This window comes from Quercus robur, chromosome 3 (genome assembly GCF_932294415.1).
Source record: "Quercus robur chromosome 3, dhQueRobu3.1, whole genome shotgun sequence".
Taxonomy (NCBI): domain Eukaryota; kingdom Viridiplantae; phylum Streptophyta; class Magnoliopsida; order Fagales; family Fagaceae; genus Quercus; species Quercus robur.
Window position 1 is genome coordinate 27,970,400 of NC_065536.1, and position 25,296 is coordinate 27,995,695.

Here is a 25,296-nt window from a genome sequence, read left to right on the forward strand (position 1 = left end):
TACATGAAGACTTCCCTTATCGAGAGGTATTTAGTGTATACTGGGTATATGCAGCTTTTTTCTTAAGAGCCACATTTAAGGGGTCCATCTCATAGGAGAGGGGCCCTTAGGACTTAGGATCTCACATTTGTGCAGTCCATTTTGATGTACTTTTTCATGAATATGAATGCCAAGTTGACAACCAACCAAAAGGCTAGGCTAGCTATAGTAAAGGAGTTATCACCCGAGCACTATTAGGGTTCATCATTGGGCTTAACTTAAGTCGAAGGATATTGGCCCAATATGTCTGCCAACATCCTTGATAGAACCATGCTCAAATGGGGTCACTGATGGCTCACCATATCCCACATCATCATTCATCATGGTGAGAGGACGCACCATTGCCAACACAAGGGCTCTCCTTCTCTTATCCTCTCATGATTCCACTATCATAACAGACATTGTAAATCTTCATGGAAGAGTGCTCGAGATGCCTGTTGTTTCCTCTTTTCTTGACCAAGGAATTCTATTGGGACAAATGTTCCCAAGACAAAAAGGAGGAATGGATAATGCGTCAAATACTCTTTTGGGAAGCTTCTTTTTTATTAATTTATTAGATTTAAAAAATATAAACAATTGCACCTTAAGGACAAAAAAAAAAAAAAAAAACTTTATTTTTAAAATATAGGAAATAATTTCACTGTGAATTTTTATTTTTTCATGAATCAAAAGATATAGGTGTGGTTACATTATTTAAAAGTAGATGAAACGAAATTTTAAATAATGACATTACGTACATGCACTTAAAAAAAAAAACAAAAAAAAACCTAATTTTCAATGTAAAAATAAACTCTTTTGAATTCCCTATTCTACCAAAAAGCTACAATGTGGACACCGCAATCATCAGTCCTTCGACTTCTTTATTTATATAGCCTTTGTTGGGGAGGAATTATATGAAATCTTTGTTCTACCAAATTGTATTCAATTTTTATAAAAAGACATCTTTGTTCTTGAGACCGTGTTTTTATTTTTTAAACGTCCACCTAAATCCCTCAAGCTTTGTGTATGTTTGTTTACTTTCTTAGATTACTGTTTCTATTTTTTTCCCTTCTTAAACGATTTCTTTTAAGAATAATCGGATTGGATTGGAATGAACAACAAAGTACTCTTAAGAGGATTTTATTTTTATTGATAAGTTACACTCACACCAATGGATCTTGAATCCACGATTTCACCTTCTAACTAAATAATCAATTATTATGGAATTAGGAATTATTGGTAGAGCCATAACTCATTGGCACTCTGATTTATCTCTAAACTCTCCCAAGTGAAGTTCCACGACTCGTACAACAAGAATAGAGTTCACAAAAAATTGTGCTACACCCTTCACGTCCTTGAGCTCTATTTTAACCGGTTGGTTTGGACTTTGGAGGACTTGACAAAGTTCACAGGTATTGAATGCTTGAAATGTAGACAAAAAAGAAGAGAACTCTAGTGATGGTATAAACTACCATGAAAGAACTTCCCCCTAACTGCAGTTTAGAGTTTCACAGTTAAGATCTTGCCTCAAACCAGATATTCATCATGACGGTATATATTACTCTACGAAGATTTTACCTTAAACTGTATAAGCAAACTGGAAGTCAACTGCAGGACATGAAATGCAAAAATTGAAGCAAAAACCACTTGGTATAAACTTTTTTGGGTATTGACGGTAAGAGTTTCACTTTTGATTTCATTACAAAAAAATGGCATACATTGGTTAGGAGAATGCAAAAATTGAAGCAAAAACCACTTGGTATAAACTTTTTTGGGTATTGACAGTAAGAGTTTCACTTTTGATTTGATTACAAAAAAATGGCAAACATTGGTTAGGAGAAATTTTGGGTACACAACCAGTGTACATGTGTGTGTGTGCGTCTGACATTAACTTAGTTTTTTGGTAATTGCTTATCGCTGAAAATACGTTAAAATATACTTGTACTTTAAAGAAAAAAAGGTGACTTTAGAAAGTTGTACATAAAAACTAAAAACTAAAAGCTAGCAAAAAATAGTTGGACCCAAACAAACAGAATATACCCTCTATTCTCATAAAATTATATTAAAAAAAAATGATAGTAAACATTAGTGGCGTTCACAAAATCATATGCCAAGGGATAATATGATAGATAAGAGCATCAATTTTTTGGGCAGTTTTGAGGGGCAATAGCAATAAATAGTAACCTAAATCAGGTTGAATTAGATTACATTTGACTCGGGAGAAAAAGAATTCAGAAGAAAACTAGAAAATTATAGCCAAAATAAAAACTTTGGCGTGATAGTCATTCTATAAGTATAAATACTTGTGGAATGTGGGAGGGACAAGGGCCGGGATTCAAGTCTCCAGAAAGGAGCAGTACACACATATATATTTAAATTAGGATAAAGTAAAATTTCTATCTTGTATCAAAAAAGAAAAGAAAAGAAAAGAAAAGAAAATTATAGCCAAGGAGAAGGCAGTTGTAGTTACAACTCACTACAAAATCATCCTCATTTCAACGGGCTTGCAGAGTGCAACATCTTTAACAACCCACACATGGCAGGTCTGCAAGAATTAGATAGCATAAAATTTATACTAATTGAAAGAAGTAAAAATAAAAACCTGTTCTTAATAAGTCCAAAACAATTTAAACTGACCTTTAATACACTTTACTGTACAAATGAATTTTATCGTACAATCCTCATATGATCAGAAATGCTTTCAAGAGCTCTGGTTAAGGACATTTCAAGAACAGCAAGAAGCACTTCATGAAAGGTAGGATCCGTTTAACCTTGTATAAAGAGAGAGAATTCAATTTGGCTGAAAAGTACAACATGAAAGAGATACTGAAAAAGGTAGATCCATTTATGCTTGTAGAGAGAGAAAGAGAAAGAGAGAGAGAGAGAGTACAATTTGGCTGAAAAGTACAACATGATTCAGGGATACTGAGGAGCTGACTTTAAATTTTTATATGGACCCAGTGAAAATACCAAATGTATTGAAGCTTATTTTGGAACTGCTGAATCATTCACAAGTGGTTCACAAATTTCAAGCAGGTCATTGCATAGGCCGGTGAAAACTACTGAATCTGTTTCAATAGGTCTGAACTTGATAAGAGCTGAGGGCACCAAGTCCTCATCCTCTAGTGTTATGGCAGTCTCTCCTGCGGCTGGAAAATGAGGGATCACTCTTCGTTTCACGACTACAGGATGTAACAGCTCAAACTCCAATTTGGGTTCTTTTAGTGCTGAGCCAACAAACTGATTTATCCAAAAAAAAAAAGAAAGGAAAGAGCTGAATTGACAACCTCAATATAAACTGAAGTTCATAACATTCATTCAGAATCAGAGACACCATAGTTGATTATTTATCCTCATTTTTTTTTTCAGAAAAGACAGGAAACTATTCACAAATATAAGGTCCTCAGTGATAAACAAAGTCCAAATCAATCAGCAAACCTAATGTAGACCACAATGCTCAAAAATACGCATCTATGCAGACAGACACACATTCATAAACATATTTCTTTCCAAGCAGAAATATAAATTATATTGTTAATCTGAAACAAGTAAAAAATTTTAACTTTAAGGACGAGTTAAGACAATATAACCATACATTGTGCCTTAGAATCTTCAAACTGTTTGTGAATAAGTAATTTGTGTTCAGATTTAAGCCAAAAAGACTTTAGCTGTGGCTGAATTGGACAAATATGAACTGAATATTGGTACAATGCCACATCACCCTTGGGGCCAAAGTCCAACCCCAAAAAAATAAGGTGGGACATTGCCAGCGGGACAGCCATATTTCCACCCAGCATCCAGCATGCTGAGGGTTGTTATTTGTCAGTCTTATCACAAAAATACTCCAAAAAGAAAATTTACATGCCAAACAAGTAAGTGGAAGCTGGAGTATAACACATGGACTAGGAATTACAAAACCATGTTTCTCATTTAGAACTCATCTGAATAGGTGTAGCAATTAATTCCAGTTACCAAATGAGGGACTGATCCTACAGTAAGTACAATTTGGTACTAAGTCACTGTCTACATTGCAATTACAGAACCAAAAAGAAATGGCAAAATTACAACATCAAACAAGTAGCAGAAAGGACTAACCTCATAGAGAGAGCTGGTTCGCTCCCAAGGATTGAAGATACCTTGGAGCACCACTCCGTCAGGAAACTGAATCCGGATAACAGTTTTTTTGTACCGCCTCCTAGCAGCTTTTGCCTGCTTTTCCTTGAATGACTTTGGGATCAAGAGCTGAGATTCTGCCATCTTTTTCTTCCTCATATCAGCTTCTCTTTTGATCTCTTCCAATGAGAGGTTATAGAAAGAATCCGGTAGCTCAATTTTTGCTGCTACACTTTCAGGGACAGAAAAGAATACCCGGACCTAAAAACCAGCAGAAGTTAATTGGTAAAAATGGATGGGACACACATGTTAGAAAACACAAAAAAATGAATGAATGAACACTTCCATTAAATATCAGATATAACATTAATGGGAAACTAGTCTAAAAAAAACAATACGAAGAAGTGTTAGTACAAAACAAAGATAGTACTCTATGTTAATAACATTCGACAACTATGCACAGTTTTTTTTTATTTTTTTATTTTTATTTTTTAATAATTTTTAAAACAGGTTTATCAGCTATAATAATTAACAGATACAAATTCAATAACATGGTGGTCTTCTTTAAGCAAGTGTGTGTGTGTGTGATGTGTGTGTGTGTGTAGGTCTTGATAAGAATAAAATAGTAAATCTAACAACTTTCGATGAAAGACTCCTTTGAACTGTTATATAACCACAGATTGGGCTAAAGTTTACTTTACCTTCAAGGGGCCACTTATTTTGGTGAAAGAAATTTCAATTTTATAGAAGATAAAATGAAAAGATGTACGATATAGCAGTTTTGGGCTTATAATCTTTGGACCAAATGGCAACTCCTCCTCCCATAAGTAAGAGATGGAGTATAAGGTTATGAGTTGATCTCATATGGAACCATGATTCAAATAACTCCACCTTCATGTGGCAAACACAATATCAGTGGATAGCATGGAAAATATCCATATTATAGTATGTTTTGAAAGCAAAATCATAAGTTTTAACAAATAGAAACAACCATTGAGAATATAATTTACAAAAGCTAGGGATCTAGTATTTTTTTTTTTTTTTTTTTGGCTATATTAACTTTGACCACAACATTAGGTATTTATTTTTTATTTCTTATTTATTGGTACACAGTGGGTCTTGAACCAACGACAAGAGAAAGAATTTGGGGCTCAATATCAAAAAATAAAATACAAAGCTTATAACCAGTAAAGTTTCGACTGCAGTATTAAATGAATTTATGCTATCCCTTTATTTCATCAGTAATAATTTGATCGTGTTCCCATAGTTATTTTATAAATTATGTTGGAATTAGTCTAACCTATTAAATTTTAGGGACCCAATTAGTTTTTTTTTTTTTTTTTTTGGGATAAGTAATAAATTTATTGAAGATAAGAGCACCAAGTACATAGGAAATGTACTCAGTTACAACAATCAAGCACAAAAGCTACAAAGATCAATAAAATTGAGTAAGTTTGAAAATGAGAAAAGTCCTGTAGCTGTCACCCAATCAAACAGTCCTAAGAAGCCGTTGTTTCAGATCTAAAATTGTTTGTCACACCCCTCCAAGTGTCACAAAGTCCTCTCCCTCCAAATACACCACATCAAACAATGCAAAATAGCCTTCCAAACCTCACTGCTACGATGTCACCCAAAATGATCTTGCTAACAATCTAGTAAATCAAAAACTCCACTAGGCATAACCCATTGAACTCCAAAGAGGGCAAAAACCATGTCCCACAACTCTCTAACAAACGAATAGAGTAGAAGCAATTGATCAATCGTCTCCTCGTCCCTTTTACACAAGCAGCATCTACTCACCAAAGTGATGTTTCATTTCCTCAAATTATCCACTGTCAAGATTCTCCCCAACAATGCAGTCCAAGTGAAGAAATCAACTCGTGGTGGAATCTTAGTTTTCCAAATACTTTTTCAAGGAAACATGCCCATTTCATTAGGTGCTAAAGCTTTAAAATACGATTTCAACTTGAATCCTTTCCTAGAAGACACTTTGACACTTTTAAGCATAGCTTGTCCTCTCCATTGCCTTGAACCGAAGCTGGGTAGAGTAGATCCAAAAAAATGAAATGGAATCTAATGCTCAAACCTGTATTGGTCGTATAAAATACTATCCCTAATGAATAGAGTCATTACAACATTGCATATGATATGCTACTCAAGCTTCCTTATCACATATAGGGAATCGATTAACTTTCAATCTTTCATTAGGAACCAAAATAAAATTAGGTTGCATAGTGAGGCTTTAGATTGAATAAAATGAAGGAAAAGAATACAGGTGGTTGGCCCTAAATAATCTGCTGAAGATCCATCGGCGACTCCAAAAATTTGGTACTAAGGCTTTGTGGTTGTTGTTGTTGAACCAAACCTTGATATGATCATAAAATTTTTAGTTAATATATATTAAGCTTGTATCATGGCTTCCAGATGTTGCCTAAATGGCTGGAAATTGGAGGATAAAAAGATAGCATTGTGCCCTGAGATAATTCAAGCTCAGAACAGACTACTTTGGCTGAAACGAAATCAAAGACTGTTCATTTTTTGCCTGTCGAGTGGGCTCAGTACACTAGTCCCTCTCATATCTGTAGCTCGCTTACTGAGGCAGTTGCAGAGAATGCCTCAAAGCCAACTGCAGATTCTGCACTATACACAGACTGTAAATCTACTCGCACACCAATGTCAACATGTCCTGAAATGTGTACCAGATTCAAATTCAAATTTACTTTACTTCCATGGTGCATTCGAAATGAAGCTTACTTCCTCCACCAATTAGGCAGATCAAAGGTCACCTAAGCTAAAAGTGGAATTCTTGCCTCTGTTCTTCTAACCAAACCTCTTCATGTTTCAGGGCCATAGACTGTGAATTATTTCAACCTTTTAAAAATTGTATTCCCATACTTTTATTCTAATTAATCCATTCCCAAATCCTACAACCCTATCAGACTATAAATATATAAACCTGACAGAATATTACAATATGTTTGAAGTAAATGATCATAAAATGTGAATATGCACATAATTCCACAAATATATAATGCAAGTAATTAGAACAACCAAATAAGTTATGCTAACAACATACCTGCCTGTCGACCTTCTTTGGTTCAATCTGTTTTTCCACAATAGCTGAAGCTGCAGACTGCAAATCTTCTTTCTTTTGTGGTTCCTCAACCTTTTGCGGTCCCAATAACCCCGTTGCACGATTAATTAAACTAATCTGTTCCTCTGTAGGGACCTCCATGACCGCCCACATCTCTCCATCCTCTTCTTTCAATTCAAAACCTACAAACTCCAACAACTCAACCCCTCCTGCAACCTCACCAATGGCCTCCCTTATCTTCGGATTACTCATCCGAATCCTCCTAAACTTGGCATTCTCCGGTTCCCTCACGATATTCCTCAACAGCTTAAGAACAACCTCGACCGATCCCTCCGATGGCTTCCCGGACACAAAAGCACCAACGCGACACTCCAATTCACTCCTAGACTCCGCCCCATTATCGGCCAAATCCGAACCACCACCACCACCACCACCATTAGCTTCAACCGAGTTATTGACACAAGTATCCACATGTGCAGACACCTCTTCTTCAGACCTATAAGACTGCCCACAAATCGGACATTCATACACATTTAGTGAATACCCATTTTGTGATCTCTTCCCAGAAGTGATCATCGAGTCGAATGGATCAAACCCATTTGCCGGTTTGCGATTTGGGGTCGAATCATTCGTCAAATCCGAGCTATCTTTGTGATCAGAAATGGGTGCTTTCTGAGGCAAAGGCTTGGGTTTGGAATTTGAAGTCACGAAATTGGGTTCTTTCCGAGGCTGTGGAGATGGGTTTTGAATTTGGGAAGAAGGGCGAGATAGAATTGGATTAGTGGGTCCTGAAGAAGAAGAAGAAGATCCCAAGACTCTACCTTGGCCCTTGAATTTACCGGAAGATGAAGATGAAGATGAGAAGGGATTGTTGACTTTTTTCATGAACCCTTTGACCTTGTCTTTCATGTCCCCCATACTTGTAAAAAAAAAAATGCACAAACAAAGAGAATCAAAGGATAAAGGAGCTTTCTTTTCTTTTCTTTTTTTTCTGTGACCAAAATCTGAGATTTGGGAAAATAGGGTTTTCCGATTTAAAGAAATTTGGATTATTATTTTTTTATTATTCTTGGGGGGTTTGAAGATGAACAAAACCTCGGAAGCTCAGAAGAAGGAAAAGGAAAGCTGGTGTGTGTTGTGTTGCGTTGTGTTGTGTTTGTGTGTGTATGTTTGTTTGTTGCAAATATTTTAGGAGAGAAAATCTTTGAACTGGCTGTTATTGGCTGTTGGAAATTGGAATTTCCTGTACGTGGGAATTGGAATATGTTTCACACGTAATTGATAATTGGGCAGCCTAATGAGGTTGTGCCACATTTGCAACAAATGTTGAGCTTATCTATGGCTGGGGACGGACGTGGATCCATTAGGAAATAGGAATATGCCGGTGGAACGGAATTGTTTTCGTCTGTTTATTCTTTTTTTTGACACACCTTTAATGCATTTAAAATGAAGAAATTTAGGAAAGTTCTGATAATAATTTTTTTAAAATAATTTTTTTTTTAAGTTTCTTAAAATGTTTCTTAAATCTATGCACTTAGAATATCCGTTAACTTTTATTTTTAGTTTTTAAGAGTGTTTATTTTACTAACATTGTTCCACACAAAATACACTCAATCACGCAATAGTGTGTGCACTTATTACCATTTGTCGTTTTCTTTTTAGAAAATGAAGCACTTACCTGTTTGGTAACATTATTCTAATAACGTTGTTTGTATTTTTTAGAAATACGTGTTGGTAAAAAAGCGTGTGAAAATACATTTAATGTTGTTTAAAAACTGAAAACTGTTACTTAAAATGCCATACTTAATGTCGTAACATTGCCCAAAAATCATTTTAATATTTTAAGTTCAAAGTTAGCCATTTTAATTACGGGTGTCCACGGGTTGTTATGGGTTGGCTTTATGCCTAACCTGACTGACCTAGGTTGTGGATTTTTAGACTCATCACTGACTGGCGAGGCAGTCGATTCGAATTGGTTGAATAACTATCAGATGGTGGTCAAGTCAGTCCAACTGGTATTCGTAGAGCAAGGTTAAGCAATAGTAGAAACTACTTGAATCCAGCCTAGATCTTCGTTAGATCTAGCAAGTCCTCATTGGATTTGTTGAGATCTTGTCAAATCCGATAAGATCTCCACCACATCTGTCGAAGATCTCACCCGATCCGATGATATCTCTCTAGATCCAACGGAGATCTTGCTGAATCGGGTGGATTTCAAGTAAATCTTTGTCAGAAAATTTCAAATATTGTCGGTTTTTGTAAATTTTTGTTGGAAAACCTTCAAATATTGCTGAATGTTGTTGGTTTTATAGTTGGGTCAGGTGGGTCGAGTTTTGGGGGAGGAAACCCGCCAACCGACTCAAAGGTGTCGGATTTTAAGGTTGGGGACCTGCCACCAACCATCGGAGTTGTTGGTTCGGGTCCAGGCCGGCGAATCGAGTTTTCAGGTTGGGTGGACACCCCTAATTTTAATGTGATACTTTTGCCCAAAATTCATTTTAATCTTTTAAATTGGCTGTGAGCGTGTTTGTGTGTGTAATAGTATGCACTAGTTATTACCTTTTTTCTTGTCTTTCTTTTAGGAAATGACTCACCTAATGACACTTAATGTCGCCCAAAAATCATTTTATTCTTTTAAGTTTGAAGTTGGTCGTTTTAGCATGATATTTTTGCCCAAAATTCATTTTAGTCTTTTAAATTGGCTGTGATTTTTGGGCAAAGTTATCAAATTAAGCAAGTCCTTAAAGGATTAAATGAATTTTGGACAAAATTAATAGACTAAAATGACCCAAATTTCAAATTTAAAGGACTAAAATGATTTTTAAGCAAAGTTATCAAACTAAAATTAATAATTCAAATTTAGAGGACCAATATAAATTTTTATTTTTATTTTTTTAAGGAAAGTTAGTGTATTTTTGCCAAAACTCACTCACTGTCTCCAAAAATAATTTTCGTCCAGTAAAGTTTGAAGGCCGGGTTGAACCTACTCAGTATTTAGGCATAGCCGGTTTTACTGGAAAGCAAAAAGCCCATTGAATATAAACAAGCAGCTAGTACTTGCGACTCGTCCATGTCTATGAGAGAGAGAGAAATATGGAAGTAGATGGCAGCAAAGGAAACATGGCGGATTCACCGACCAACTCTCAGCAAACAGGTATTCATCTTCATCCTTGTTATTCCAACACACACACACACACACACACACACACACATATATGAAATTTAGTGTTTGCTTTCTTCGGGCTTTTGAAATCGAGGGGATGCATAATGCATGCATGTGTCTGTGATTATAACTTTAGTTTCTTTTCTTTTCCTAAAACTAAACTGAACCCACCTTTAATTTTGTGTTCTCCTTTTGTTTTCCATGTTATTTTCTTAAAACTTGTGATTATTGGAATCTTAAGAGTTATTTGCTGGGTATTTTACTCTTGGTATATAGCATTTAATGGAATGAGCTTAATATTGATTTCTAATTCTATATGGGATTTATTTACTTGATATGGTGGACCTGGAAAAGCAATAAATTTATGTCAATTTCTATGTACATAGAAAGATGATGAGAAGTAATATATGCACATTTACTAATATGTACTCTTTTCTCTCCTCTTCTCTTTGTACATTTGTATTATACTAGATGATAAAGTTGCTAACACTATCTAGGAATATATTTATTTCTCTTTCGAAAAAATGATCTGTTCTTGACATTAATATCAATGGAGGAACTTAACTGGGCCAGCCTCTTGCAATTTGGGATTTTTTGGGGGCAAGTAATTATGTTTCAGTTTAGGAAGGTGTACGATTCTTCTCTATAGAACATTAAGACAGTTGTATTATTGGATATTCTTTGATATCTTGCTTTCAACCCTTCCAACTACATGTTGAGGAACACAAACATTGATTTACATGATATGTGTCTTTTGGGTAGACCTACAACAGGTTGATTTTCTACAATGGACATGACATGACATAACATTTTCTTTTTTTTATAACTCAGTAAAAACTTTCATTGAGATCAACAAAGTGATTACAAACACATGCTAGTATGCTACCAAATTCAAACTCGAAAATAGATCAAAGCAATTACAACAGACCAACTCTAACTCCCTCCACATGGACCAAAGGAACTAACTCTGATAGTACTAACACGTTCTACCAAACCAACCTCAGGACACAAACCAGAGCAATTACACCCTCTAACTCCCTCAACATAGACCCAAACAACTAAGCCATCATCAGTCTTTGAACAAAGACAGAGGAATCCTCCATTTACAATAGAGGGCCCTATTGATTGATAAGTAAGTTCCTGAAGTCCCATTTATATTTTATCATAGCACTAACTTCCCACTTTACAGCTTGTATAATTTGCTCTTCAGTTTGAATCTGACTCGAGTGAATCATTGCATTCCATTGCAACCATATATGAAATATCAAAGCCCCCCAGCTCAGTTTGCAAAACACAACTTTGACACTTCTGGTTTGAGGTTTTGCAATCCCCAGTCAACCACTTCATCCCAGTAGTATTTAGGTTTGTTGACAAGACAATAGGCCATGATTTTTAATCAAAGTCTACTAGTGAAAGAACACTAGATGGCTTCTGTTCTCCGGAACTGTACTATTAAAAAGTCGGTCCAAGTGATGCAGTGAATTTAAGCACTTGCATGCACCCAATATACCAGCTTTTGTATTCTTTTGAACAATAATTGACACATTCAAGAAGCCTGGCTAAGAATGAGTTAGTTAAAGATTAGTCAAGTCTTGTCAAGAATTTCCAAGATGTGGTTACAAAGCAGCCACTTAACAGCGTCCCCATTTCTGTCATTGTTTTCATATTGCCCCCTAAACACATTACTTCAGTATCAGAGCAAAGGTTTGCAATTTAGAACACCAAGAACCAATATTTCTGCCTTGCCCCAGCCCCTGGACACGTTGCAAACCAAACACAAATCCAAAACCCTTGCTTGAGTGAAACAAGAGTTTGTGATAGTTTTGCAAAGATGGTTCCTGTAGATAAGGTAAAGAAGTAAAAGCATAGAAGGGTTCTAGTGCATCTTGTGACTAACATGGTGAATCTGATTGCCTAAGACCAAGAGCCCTAGCAAGAGCAACAACAAACACAAGAGACTGAGATGGAGATGTTGAGGAGCTAGATTGCATCCTTAACTAAGTTCATTGAAAGGTATCAAGTATCAACTACTTGTCAAGAGTGAAGATGCTATGAACAACTTTGAAAATTCCTTTGGTTGTGTTTCAAGAGGTAGACATGTACCTGCAAGAGATGAATACATGCTAGCAGGAGAAGGTTATGTTCCTACTAGAGAAGGTTATATGCCTGCAAGGGGAGAGCCAAAGTGGGAGTCAAGCATTAAGGTGGAGTTACCTAAGTTTCCTTGGAAGCCTAAAGTTCTAAGAAAGGTAGCATTTTTTTCCTTTGAACAACAACTTTGGGGAAACTTCTCACTATAGATAACTTCAGGAGGTGGAGATTTGTTGTTCTAGATAGGTGTTGCATGTGCAAGAGGGATGAGGAAACTATTGATTTTGTAGTTCTGCATAGCAGGGTGGCTAGAGAGCTTTGGAACATGGTTTCTTCATTGTTTGGGGTGCATTGGGTAATGCCAAAGGTGTTGTGGAGCTCTTGATGAGTTTGAAAGGAAAGTTCATCAGGTGTCCTAATGTTGTGATTTGGAGCATGATCCCCCATTACCACATGTGGGGTCTGCTGGGAGAGGAATGCTTGGACTTTTGAGGGTAGCAAGAAATCTATTCATGAATTGAAGCTTTTGTACCTCAAGTTTTGTTTGAGTGGATAAATGCTTCTATTTGGTTTTCCTTTACTGGTTTGCCTGCTTTTATTAATCAGCATACTACTTTTAGCATTTAATTTGGAGTTTCCTTTTGTGTACTTGGGTGGCGCCCTTTTAGTCTTTGTTAATGTAACTTTGCTTATTAAAAAAAAAAAAAAAAATGTTGAGAGGGTCTTTGAATTTTAGAAGCCAAGAAGGTTAAGCTGGTGACTGTGAAGCTCAGAGGAAGAGCAAGCGCTTGGTGGGAGAAGTTGCAGATTCATAGATCAAGAAGAGGTGAAACTCATAAAAGAATAATTCAATATTAGGGGAAATTGAAGCAGAAGTTGAGGGAATAGTTCTTGGTTGTGTGAATGACTATACAGAGGGATTCTACCAAGTGTGGTGGCTTGGATAGACCTCAATGAAACTAAATGTCAACCTTCCAAGATTGCACACCTAATGCTGCTAGCATGGCTCCTTAAAGTAACAACGCCAAAGCACCTATGAAGACAACCTGTATTAGCATTAAAATTATATGAATGTGGTGAGTCAAGCCACAAGGCATCTGAATGCAAGACAGAAATGATGACCCATGGCAAACTTTGATGATTGAAGGCTGTGAGGACCCATGTGATGATGAACTCCTGTATGACTGGTTTGAAGGAGAAGAAGTTGGTGATACTAAGGAGGAAAGGGCCTCGCATTGGTTATGAAAAATACTTTTGATGTAGGACAATCAAGAGAAAATAAAAGAACAAGAAAATTAAAAGTTAAACCCTAAGAATTAACATCTAGGGGTCGCTTGGAATCAAAACCAAGCAAAAAACCTTAGGCATCATCACCTAAGGTGTTAGGAATCATCACCCAACAATTGGAAAATCTCCAATCTGAATTTCATCAATCAATACTCTATTTTCAAAATACAAATAAACTAGGCTCTTATATAGAGCTAGAGCTTCTAGGAAATAAATTGATAATAGATAACAACTAATGAAAACTAATCCTAATTGAAATCAAAAACTAATCCCTATTCGAATAAAAGTCTACAATCATCCAATTTCCTATGAGATAAATAAAAAAAATGAAAATATAAATTCTAAAATATATTTGGTTTTGCTCCTACATCATACTCCCTTGGTTACCTCAAGTTTTAAAGTGTTGAAGGATGAAAACTCTGGCAAATAACACTTGTTGTAGTCTTTGGGAGCAATGAAAACTAAAGCACGAACACTTCATTTAAGGTGTCATACCCATGTAGTATCTGTGTTATACCGGTGTTGTACTGGTCATTTTATGTTATAATTTTTCAGAAATTGTCCTTGTCACCATGTCGTACCCGTGTCCGTATCTGTACCCATATCCATGTCCGTGCTTCCTAGATTGAAAATAGCTAAACCTTGTATCCACCTCATGAAATTCTTCTAGAATCACAAACTGAATTTGTGGAATTGGAGTATCAACCCTTTTGACTTCATCAAACTGTAGTCTTCATGCACCATGGATGATTCTTCAAGGATAGAGGTTTCTACTTCTTTGTCAACATCAGGCTCTGGTGGTACTTGATTTCCCTTCATTTGAGTAGCCAAGTCTTGAACAAGTTTCATTTGTGTAGCCAAATCTTCAATAGTTCTCATTAGATTTGCTAAGTCTTGGCGTGTGTCAGATACTTCATGAGTGAGGTGAGCATTGTAGCACTGCCTCATACTTGTTCTTTAATCTTGTAAATTGCCATGAGAATGTTGTTGTAGATCCTTGTGAAAATATTGTGGGAAATATTCAATACAAAGACCTTCTTTCCAAGTAATTTGAGACCATTGGTATCTAAAGTGAAGGCTCTCATAATGATTCCAATACTCTAAAGCACTACCAGCAACTCTTGTTTTGGCAAACTTAACCTTTTCTTTCGCATTTGATAAACCCACTTTTATAAAGAATTGATCCACTTCAAATACCCAAAGTTGGAAAATACTTGAGTCTTGATCTTTATAACCATAAAAAATAGGTGGCTGGGGCTACTAGTCTACTACCATGGTTCTCTAAAAATAAATAGCTTCAGTAAAGAATTTAAAAGAACCTGGATTGTTTAATTTGCTGCTGAAAGTCCAACCTGTGCTTCATGGGTTGTGGTCTGGGCCTTCATATATATATATATATTTTTTTAAATTTTAAATTTAAAAGATTTGAGCCTTTTTTGGCGATGGTGGTGTGATGGTTTTGGCTGTTGTACGACTTGATTCTCAGGCAGATGGGTTACTGTGGTTTGATGGGAAACACGACAAAGTTTTTTTTTTTTTTTTTTTTTGGCTGATGGTGGCAGGGTGGCTGAGCACAGTAATTTGGGTTTTGACAGATGGTTCTGTGATGGGTGGAAAAGGAAAATAAGGGATTTTTAAAATTTTTTTTGGTTGAAATTGGAACTGTTTTGCTCTGATTCCAAAATTAATGCATAGCAATCAAGAGAAAATAAAAGATAAACCCTAAGAATTAGCACCAAGCAAAAAAACTTAGGCATCAGCACCTAAGGTGTTAGAACTTGGAAATGGAACTTCCAAAAGCTGTACATTCAATAGTTTATTGTTTAGATTTCATACACGCACGCACGCACGCACACACACATAATTGTTGGCATGGTGTTTGAAGATTTAGTTAAATTGTCAGGATAGCAAAGTGGGCTTGGGGCTTACAATCTATACCGCTATACGAGCTTCATCTACCCCTCTCATTCTCCTTACAAAAAAATAGGGTTAAATTGTCAGAATAGCATATTAACAATAAGTCAAAATGGATGAAAATAACAACCTATTCAATTTAATTTTTTGTGTATTGCAGTTTCTGATGATGATGAAATAGACTACTCTGTAAAACCAGAGTTCTATGATCCTAAACTTGATGATAAAGATGAATTGTGGGTTCAAAAGAGAAGAAAAGGTCACACCTCTGATGCTGTACTTAGTTGCCCGGCTTGTTTTACAACTCTCTGTCTGGAGTGCCAAAGGTATATGCATTGGTCTGTATATTGGTAAATTTTGTGTTATTGATTTTTTCTGTCTTTTTTTTATTTTATTTATTGTCTATTGCTTTCTGTATCCATGGTTAAAGGTCCATTGTACAGGCCGTTTCCTTGTTATGTTAAAACAATGTTGGTTAGTGATGGTGGTGAGTTGATACTGTGATGGAGGTGGAAATAATGGCAACAACAATGTTGATGGCACTGTGGCTGTGTGGCAGTGATAGTGGACCCCGTGGTAGTAAAGTAAAGGTGGCAATTGTGTTGATAATCTTTTGGTGTTTGTAAATTTTGGTTTTGGCACCTGCAGTGTGACAGTGTCATGGTGATAGGGTGGGGTTGGTTGTTGTTGAGGTTGTTTCGTGTGACCTCAAGGAACTTTTTGAAAACCAAATTATGTTGTCAAAGATATAAAAAAAAATACGTTGTACTTAGTACACAAAACTCTCACTTTTTGGGGTCTGGAAGAGGTAATTGGTAGGCATCAAAAGCATCTGTGCCATATAAGCATTCCTCTGATATCTGAATTGGTAATAGTAGCAATAATTTGTTCATAGAGAGATGGTGTATCAAATGCATTTCTTGACATTTAAGCATTCCTCTTAATTGGAATTTGTAGCTATAATGTATTCATGGAGTTGTCTTTTGAATCCACATTTTGACTTCAGTAACCTTATTATATTCATTTCTTACCTGTAGACTTTGTTGATTTCAATAATATTATTGCCTAAAAATTTGAGACTATGTCAAAAAATATATATATTTGTTAGAGCTTGATTGGGTTTTGTAGGCACGAAAAATATGTCACCCAGTACAGGGCAATTTTTGTTATAAATTGCAAGATTGATAGTGATCAAGTCTTGAAGCAAAATGGTCCAAAACTGATAAAAGGCAAGAGCAGGAGGGAAGCAAGTTCTGTTGGTGGTGAAACATTGAAGAAAGTAAGCTGCTCAGCTTGCTCGACAGAGGTTGGAGTCATTGATGAAGATGAAGTTTATCACTTCTTCAATGCCCTTCCAAGTGAGTCTTGACTTGACATGCCTAGTTTCATTAGGTTTGGCATTAAATGGGTTGTGTATGTACAATTTTGTCCTGGCTGTTCTGAATTTCATTGTTAAAAAAGGTTTATTGCATTGTCAGAGTTATATGAATGCGTTTTGGTCTTGTATTGCAAAAGCACCTTTTAATGCCTACTTGTATGTATAGTTGGAGAAAGCCTCTAAACTAAGTTTCAAATGAAATACCTTACGAGAAAATAAACGGCTCTGTTGTGTATGCCTATATGCATGTTGTGTGCTGTGACATGTGAGTGACTGGTATTGCCTTTCTATTAAATATATGCGGACAGTGTACCACGTATTATATAGTGATTTAGTATAGATTTTTTAGTAAAATTACATTTTTGAAACCTTTCATCAGTTCTGATCATTCACCTATTCTTTTGGGAGGAAAAACTATATTTTGAGCTCAACTCACTGACTCCACCTAGATTTATAAGGATGGAAGTATCATTAGGCCAACAATGGTATCAAAAGGAGAAGTTATCTTGTTGGTCGCAGAAGTGTTCTTACGATGAACTTGAGTTGAGCACTGCAAATGCTTTTCTTACTTTGCGGATAAAATTTGTGAGCACTACAAACGTGTTCCGTTGAACAAGAGAAGATTTCCTACATAAATCTTGAGCACTGGAAATGCGTTTTGTACTTTGCATATAAAAGTGAGCATTGGCCAATGCACTTCCTACTTTGGGTTTGATAGGTAGAAGTTGATTGTGTATAAAGTTATAGTATGAAGAGATCATGAGACTGTCCAGTTTGGCTACAAAGATTGCTTAGAAACGAGAAGCCTTTTCCAAACTAGTCTGTTTGGGATAGCGGTTTAAAACGTGCATTTTGAAAAAATAGCGATTTTAAAAGCTGTACTTTGAAAATGTGTTTTCTGAAAACGCAGTTAAAGTAGACAAAATTTTCAAAACTATAGTTTAAAAACAAAGTTTTCTTAAAAAATGCAAAGCCAAACGATTGAAATTTTTGTTTGTGTTCATTAAAAATCACCATGAAATCACAATTCCAAACAAACCCTAAAATACCATTTGATAAGGAAAAGGGAATGTTGGATTCAAAAATTTTCACCACCTTTTTTTATAGCTTAAATAAACTCAGTGAAAACAAGCTTTTATTATGTGTCAATGGCTATGGAAAAAATATTTTTTAAACTTTTTGTGTCATTATACTTATTATTTTATCGAGATTTGACTTACCTTCAGTACTTTTTTAACTTGAGGTTTCATTTTGTTTTAAATACACAATGGCAAGTGGTAATGAGTTTCAATCTCCACATTTTATTTAGTTAGTAGATGATGTGACAGTTCTCAAAATAAAAAATTTCCATTAAAAGAGTACTAGAGGTAAACCAAACTCATTTTATCATATGCCAATTGAATTAGTCACTATTGTAATCTCACTCTCCTTATCATGCACCCTTCACTTTCTTTCTTTCTCAATTGGAGGTTAATTTGGTTACAATTCCACAAATGTAGCATTTTTGTCCAAAATAGTCTAACAATTTAGGGAAAATGTCCTCTAATTCTGCAATATTAGTTCAAGTAAATGAGAGGTTATATCATGTTTCGGGTGTATAAACCTAGCTCTCTTACAACACATGAAAGTGGGTCTCACATGTCATGAGAAAGCTAAGTGTATGCACCCGAAACATAATATAATTTGCCAAGTAAATAACATGTAACATGCAATGGAAATTCTTTTGATTGTAGTTAAATAGTCCACTCATAGGACCCATTTTATAATTGAAGCACCTGATGAGTCTTTCTAAGTAGAACAAAATTTTTTACCAATTTCACAACAAAAATTTAAGTGCCACATAAGCTTACGACATGTGTTTAGTGTGTCCAATAAAATAATGTCACTTAAACACATGTGGTAAATTTATGTGACATTTAAAAAAAAAGAAAAAAAGAAAAAAAGATTGCATATCTCTTTCCACTAAGAGAGAACATTCAAAACTGCGCATTACCTATTTAAAAAAGATTTAAAAATTCCCATCTTCCAAAAGTAGTTGGCTGTAGGTTGACCCAGATTGAACCAACATTTCAGTTCATCCTTCAGATCAAGTTGGCTAACTTTGCTTAAACATAAAAATAACAATAACAATAATTAAGCAAATTTTTATATTTTTATATTTTTAAATTACTTATATCCATTGAACAAAAATTTTAACCAATTTCACAACGCTCCCAAATTTTACAACAAAAATTTAAGTGACACATAAGCTTACGACGTGTGTTTAGTTTGTCCAATAAAATAATGTCACTTAAACACATGTAGTAAATTTATGTGACATTTAAACAAAAAAATATGAACGAATGAATTGTTGATGCAAACAAAATATAACTTCATTGGGTTAAGTCAACATCCACCATCAGAATATTATAACTGATCATCGATGCAAGCATATATCAATTCACACTTTGAATATTCACCGTTGGAACTATTTTCCTATTTCTCCTTAGTGTAGTTAATTAGAAAACAAGCGATCTAATTAACCCTAACTACTAAACAACCCAAGACAAGCACTAAAGGTTTAATCTAGCAGCAGCCTTAAGAATTTGAGAGATCGATGAAGCTAAACAACACAAGCACAAGCGATTGCATTTAATTTAGTCGAGCGTTCTTCCTAAGATCTAATAATCCTGACGCAGCAAATCATTAAATCTTGGTTGCTTCACAAATTAGAGAGATCAAACAATTATGGATTTGATATCTAACCTCGCAGTAGATTGCAACGAATAATAAACTAGTAGGTCTCCTAGTAATTAACGAGACAATCATGAAAATAGGCACAGAAGAACATCCGATATATAAAGCATAAATTGAACAATAAAAATAAATTAAATCTCACAGTTTTATTGATTCTGAGGCTTCAGTTTCCTTCGGCCAAGTATAAAAGTTTAGCTAAGTAAGGCCATGATGAAAACTCAAAGGAGAAGTTAGAGCAGAGGGGAGAGAGAGGCATGTGTGAAGTCTGATTTTTCCTCCCCTCTTTTACACGTTAATTCCCCATTTCCCAATCCTACAAAATCTCCTAAAAATATTCTAAATAATAATATCTAAATCTAACTAATTAAGGAAAATATTAAAAATAAAACAAAGTCCTAATATAACTAGGAAATTAGTGTTTTTTAGCTGGAATTTTCATGCATCAGATCTGGAAGCTTTTGAAAATAAACCGCATCAGGTATTAGAATTTCAAGCAAAGGAACATTCCAGAATGTCAGTAGTGCAGGTGCAGCAAATTCAAGCCTGATTTCGACCTTGATGCAACGAGTATCTCTCAAAACTCAAAACATGAAAGTTGTAGAGCTTTTTCTTGGCGTTCCATAGCATCTTGAATCATCTCAATCGGAGCTCTGATGAGAGAGTTATGCCCAGATTACGAAGCGATGTCAAAACTGTCCAAAATTGCCCAATTAGCTACGTTTTGCACTTAATGCCTCCATTTGCATCCTAAATCAAAATATAAGAATAATGAGTACATTTAGGCACCAAATAAGTATAAAAGATTAAACATTAAGGGAGAAAAATATGACAATTTGCATTCTCATCAGTAAAATTCAAATTCTGAAATTTTAGGGTGTAAAATCCAAAGATTTCCAAACTTTAGGAGTATGTTTTTCACTTTAGTGTTTTTAATTTTTTTTAAAAGTACATGCAAAAAATATTTTAAGAGATCCAAATTGAAAAGAGTTAAAAAAAAACAAAAAAAAAACTGATTGCATATCCCTTTCTACTAAGAGAGAACATTCAAAATTGCACATTACCTATTTAAAAAAGATTTAAAAATTCCTATCTTCTAAAAGTAGTTGGCTATAGGTTGACCCAGACTGAACCAACATTTCAATAGGTTAGGTTCGAGTCAGTTCATCCTTCAGATCAGGTCGGCTAACTTTGCTTAAACATAAAAATAACAATAACAATAATTAAACAAATGTTTTATATTTGAAATATTTTTAAATTACTTATATCCATTGAGCAATTGAAACAAATTTCCTTGTATAAATTTGATGAACCATTATCTTAATAGTTTTTTTTTTTTTTGGTTGAGAATTGAATAAAATAAGCATGCAGTGTTCCAAAAATACTTTGATAAATTATGTTACCTTAGGTTGCTTGAACTTTCTCTTAAATTAGAATTACTTATCATGTGAATTCTCTTTATTTTTATTTATTGTTCTTCTATTGGTTCATACTAATTTCAAACTTGTTGTTTAGGGTAAAATATCTTTTTAAATATTATTTATGTATAAACATGCTTATTTACTTCCAATTTGTGTGTGAGTGAGTTTATATATATATATATATATATATGTTTTACTATACTATGTACACACTTATTATGGAGACCAAGTCATGAATAAATGAATGTTGAATTTTGTTTTATTAGAATACTTCTTTATGATAGCTCTATCAGTCTTGATTAATTCAAAAGGATTTAGTGCTAACTAGTGCTTTTAGGAATTTTCATTACATTTCCTTTAAAAAAAAAATTCTCATTACATGCAGCAAAAAACTGTCCTGCTTTGTAATTGTTGGTGACATTGTAATCAACTCCACGTTTGGTGTACTCGTTTCGGCCTTTACATCCTACACTGTAACCAAGTCTAGCTTTCGATATATTTCATATTATATGTGTTTTCATTTAGTTTTTAACAGCCCAATTATATATGTCAAATTTCTCACAAAATTAATTTTAATTTCTTAGGTGGTAGTTTTTTCTTAAAGGGCTAACGAATTTTCTTTTTCAATTTTATTCAAAAGATGTTCATTTTGCTGCCTTTAAGACTACCGTCCTACGTAAGTGAGTTGTGACTTCTTCCCCACCCCCTCTCTATTTTATTTTCATAATCATACATAGAAATAACAAAAGAAAGGTTAGATGTGTTACTGATATAGAAAGATAATTTATAAATTTATTTATTGCAATTACATTAATTTCTTCATGATTAGTTTATAATTATTTTGTAGTAATATAGGTAATAATTTACATGATTTTTTTTCTAAAAAGTATATTTTATGTTTTTATAGTAAAATGACGTCGATTCTTTTAAGCGGAATACCTATTATGGGGACGCAGGCCCAAGTGTATCTTGGGCCATGAGCCTTGTTCGAGGAGGCTCAATAGTCCGAGAATAGATCAACAACAAGGAAGACGTAATACTTCAAACTTCACGAGTAAACTATGACTGTAGAGGCTAGGAGAGGTTGTCCGAGGAGGAATATCCCCTCGGCTAAACGCAATGAAGAATCAAGATGTGCCTCCTATCATCCAGGGTGATGTTCCAAGAGGTTCTATTGATAAAGACCTGCACTAGAACATATTGGAAGAATGGGAGCTAGGAAATATCTAAGGAAAAGTTACTGCCACCACATTGAATGCTCTACAGGTAACTTTTTTGCCGCATTTATGTGGAGAAGACCCCTGAGCAGTGCTGCCTTGGCTACCCCAACTCACAAAGGGCCAGAGAGGGTGTCTGACGGGACAAACACTCAGGTAGTGGTCTGGATGATCAACAAATGAAGGGCCAAGATCATTTAAAGGGAGGTATATAATGTAAAAGACCCTTGAGAAAAAAAGGATCAGAAAAGAGAAAGAAAAATACTGTAACAATCAAGAGCTAAACTTGTAAACTAATTTAAGAATCAATATACAATGACTAATCTCCTCGGACTGTGCCGAGAACAGTTTTCTTAAGATTAAACTAGTCAATCTTCATTCTCTTGCCATCTAAGTCTATTTTTCTTATTTTCTAATTCATTAAGGCCTAGTTTTCCAACCCACTCTCTAGAAATTCATTGTTTTGGACCTTTTGGGCCTAAGTCCATCCACCTTTTGGGTTAGGGGCTGAAATCTGGTCCTTACAATTGGCGCCGTCTGTGGGAAATTACTGGTGTTATAGTGAGTCTAACGTTCAAACGATGGTAGGTTCGAGTCCAAACCAGATAGAATCTATGGGGTTTCAATGTCAAGATCACTTCCGTGATCTTAAACAAAGAAGGGACTGGAAGGGGAGTGTGCATACTAACCATACTAGTAGAAGCCATTCTTGGGGTGGTAGCCACCTCTCTTATGAGAAAAATACCAAAGCCATGCAGCTGGAGATTTATCACTTGAAGAGAAGTTTACGCCACGAACAACGAAAGCTAGCTCCTTCCAATTCAGACTTCTCTTCCAATGGTGAAAAGAATGGTAACTATAGGCGCAGATCAAGGACCCCTCCTAGTGAGTCTTTCTTGTATGATGAAGACTACCATCATGAGCGCAGAAACAGAAATTCATCTTTGAGAGGCCTAGGAAATGATGTAATGAATAAAGCACTCAACCAAATTTCCAGATCACCTTTCACACGCAGGATTAAGGGAGGAGAGTTCCTCGACGGTTCACTCAGCCCATTTTCACCATGTATAACGGTCGAACAGACTCTGTGGAGCATATTAGCCACTTCAACCAGAGAATGGTTGTGCATTCCAAGAATGAGGCCTTGATGTGCAAGGTATTTCCGTCCAGCTTAAGGCCTGTGGTGATGAGGTGGTTTGATGGTCTGGGTGCAGGTTCCATTGATTCCTTTAAAGAACTCACTCAGGCGTTTGAATCCCGCTTTATCACGTGCAGTAGGGTTCCTCGGCCCTTAGATTCCTTGTTGTCCCTATTCATGAAAGAACGGAAGACTTTGAAAATGTATTCGGACAGATACTGGAGATGTTCAATGAGATAGATGGTAACTTTGACGTCGTAGTCATTAGGACTTTCAAGGTCGGCTTACCTGTTAAGCATGACTTAAGGAAGTCTTTAACTGGGAAACCTGTTACTAGTGTACACCAGCTCATGGATCGGATTGATAAGTATAAGAGGGTTAAAGAGGACCTACAGCAAGGCGAGGGGAAAGGTAAGGTTATCCATCAGGAGAAGAAGGATTCCAGGTCGAATTGCTACAACAATGACAAACCCCGAAGGGATTTTGGCAAATAGTCTGGTTCTATAGCTTCTTAGGTGGTTAACACTGTGTTTCGAGAACTAGTGCATCAAGTCTTAGAGAAGATCAAGAACGAGCCATACTTCAAATGGCCAAAAAAAATGGGTGGAGACCCCTTGAGGTGCAATCAGAGCCTTCATTGCCAATACCACCAAGAGCGGGGGCATACTACTGAGGACTGCAGAACTCTATAGAACCATCTGGAGCAACTGGTCAGAAAAGGAAGGTTACAGCAGTTCTTGTATCGGCCTAACAGGCAAGGAGGTCAAGCAAGGTCAGGGGCTCAAAGGAATGCTTCTTCAAGGCCTCCTTTAGGCACAATTAATGTCATCTTTGCCGTGCCAAGGAGAACTGGTTCTCATCCTTCCAGGGTGATGTCTGTGGCTTGGCTACAAGCCGAGGACTCTAATTCTGAGCCAAGGAGGGCTAGAGTAGAGATCCGACCGACACTGAGTTTTTCGGACGAAGACAAGATTGGAACCATCCAACCACATGATGATGCTTTGGTGGTCACCCTTAGAATAGAAGGGTATGATGTTAAAAGGGTGATGGTGGATCAAGGCAGTAGGGCAGAGATTATGTATCCCGACTTGTACAACAAACTGGGCCTTAAGCCCGAAGATCTAGCAGCCTATGATTCACCTTTGGTAAGCTTTGATGGGAAGGTCATCTCCGAAGGGTCAGATTAGACTGCCAGTGCAAGCAGATTGAGAAGTAGTTGAGGTGGATTTTATTGTAGTGGATGCTTATTCTCCATACACGGCCATTGTGGTGAGACCTTGGCTTCATGCTCTAGGAGCCATTTCCTCCACTTTGCATTTGAAGGTCAAATATCCGTCTGGGGACCGAATTGAGGAACTAGTTGGGAGCCAGTCAGTAGCAAGGCAGTGCCTGATCTCTGCAATAGTGCATCAGCCAGGAGTGGAGTCATCGGCCTCTGTTGGGAAAAGCTTATAGCAATCAAGGACTCCGATGTTATCCGTGAAGGGGGAAACCAAGGAAGCTAAATGTGAAGACTTGGAAAAGATTGTTGTAAGTGATGATCCGAATAAGTTTTTTTAGGTCGGAACTCAGTTGCTTCCTCAGGAGAAGGAAGAACTGGTGGAGTTCTTCAAGAGAAACGTTGGCGTGTTTGCCTGGAGTGCTTACGAAGCTCCTAGGGTGGATTCAGACCTCATTTACCATCATTTAAATGTCAACCCATCTGTCATCCCTAAGAAGCAGCCACCTT

The 25,296-nt window shown here is 36.0% G+C and overlaps 2 protein-coding genes across 3 annotated transcripts; one reads left to right on the forward strand and one right to left on the reverse strand.

Moving 5' to 3' along the window:
* Positions 1-2,576: 2,576 nt before the first annotated feature.
* On the reverse strand, positions 2,577-8,489 carry LOC126717686 (plant UBX domain-containing protein 2). 2 transcript variants are annotated; one of them, XM_050419530.1, is made up of 3 exons: positions 7,208-8,477; positions 4,114-4,392; positions 2,577-3,258 (listed from the first exon to the last, which is right to left on the reverse strand). In XM_050419530.1, exons 1-3 carry the CDS (start codon positions 8,141-8,143, stop codon positions 3,004-3,006), a joined length of 1,470 nt encoding a protein of 489 aa, XP_050275487.1. In that variant the 5' UTR covers positions 8,144-8,477; the 3' UTR covers positions 2,577-3,003. The 2 variants fall into 2 exon arrangements, with proteins under 2 accessions (XP_050275487.1, XP_050275488.1); XM_050419531.1 differs by lacking the exon at positions 2,577-3,258 and adding an exon at positions 3,314-4,007 and having other exon boundaries at positions 7,208-8,489.
* Positions 8,490-10,234: 1,745 nt separating this feature from the next.
* On the forward strand, positions 10,235-17,299 carry LOC126717687 (uncharacterized). Its single transcript, XM_050419532.1, has 3 exons — positions 10,235-10,379; positions 15,841-16,006; positions 16,809-17,299. The coding sequence occupies exons 1-3, from the start codon at positions 10,319-10,321 to the stop codon at positions 17,047-17,049; spliced, it is 468 nt and encodes a 155-aa protein (XP_050275489.1). The 5' UTR covers positions 10,235-10,318; the 3' UTR covers positions 17,050-17,299.
* Positions 17,300-25,296: the final 7,997 nt, after the last annotated feature.

Bases quoted from the DNA above. Each gene is read 5' to 3' on its own strand.
- LOC126717686 (XM_050419530.1), bottom strand. From the start codon at position 8,143: ATGGGGGACATGAAAGACAAGGTCAAAGGGTTCATGAAAAAAGTCAAC. The intron at 4,393-7,207 runs GTATGTTGTTAG...GCTGGTTTTTAG, and splicing joins CAAAGAAGGTCGACAGGCAG to GTCCGGGTATTCTTTTCTGT. The intron at 3,259-4,113 runs GTTAGTCCTTTC...TGGATAAATCAG, and splicing joins GAACCAGCTCTCTCTATGAG to TTTGTTGGCTCAGCACTAAA.
- LOC126717687 (XM_050419532.1), top strand. From the start codon at position 10,319: ATGGAAGTAGATGGCAGCAAAGGAAACATGGCGGATTCACCGACCAAC. The intron at 10,380-15,840 runs GTATTCATCTTC...TGTGTATTGCAG, and splicing joins GACCAACTCTCAGCAAACAG to TTTCTGATGATGATGAAATA. The intron at 16,007-16,808 runs GTATATGCATTG...TGGGTTTTGTAG, and splicing joins CTCTGTCTGGAGTGCCAAAG to GCACGAAAAATATGTCACCC.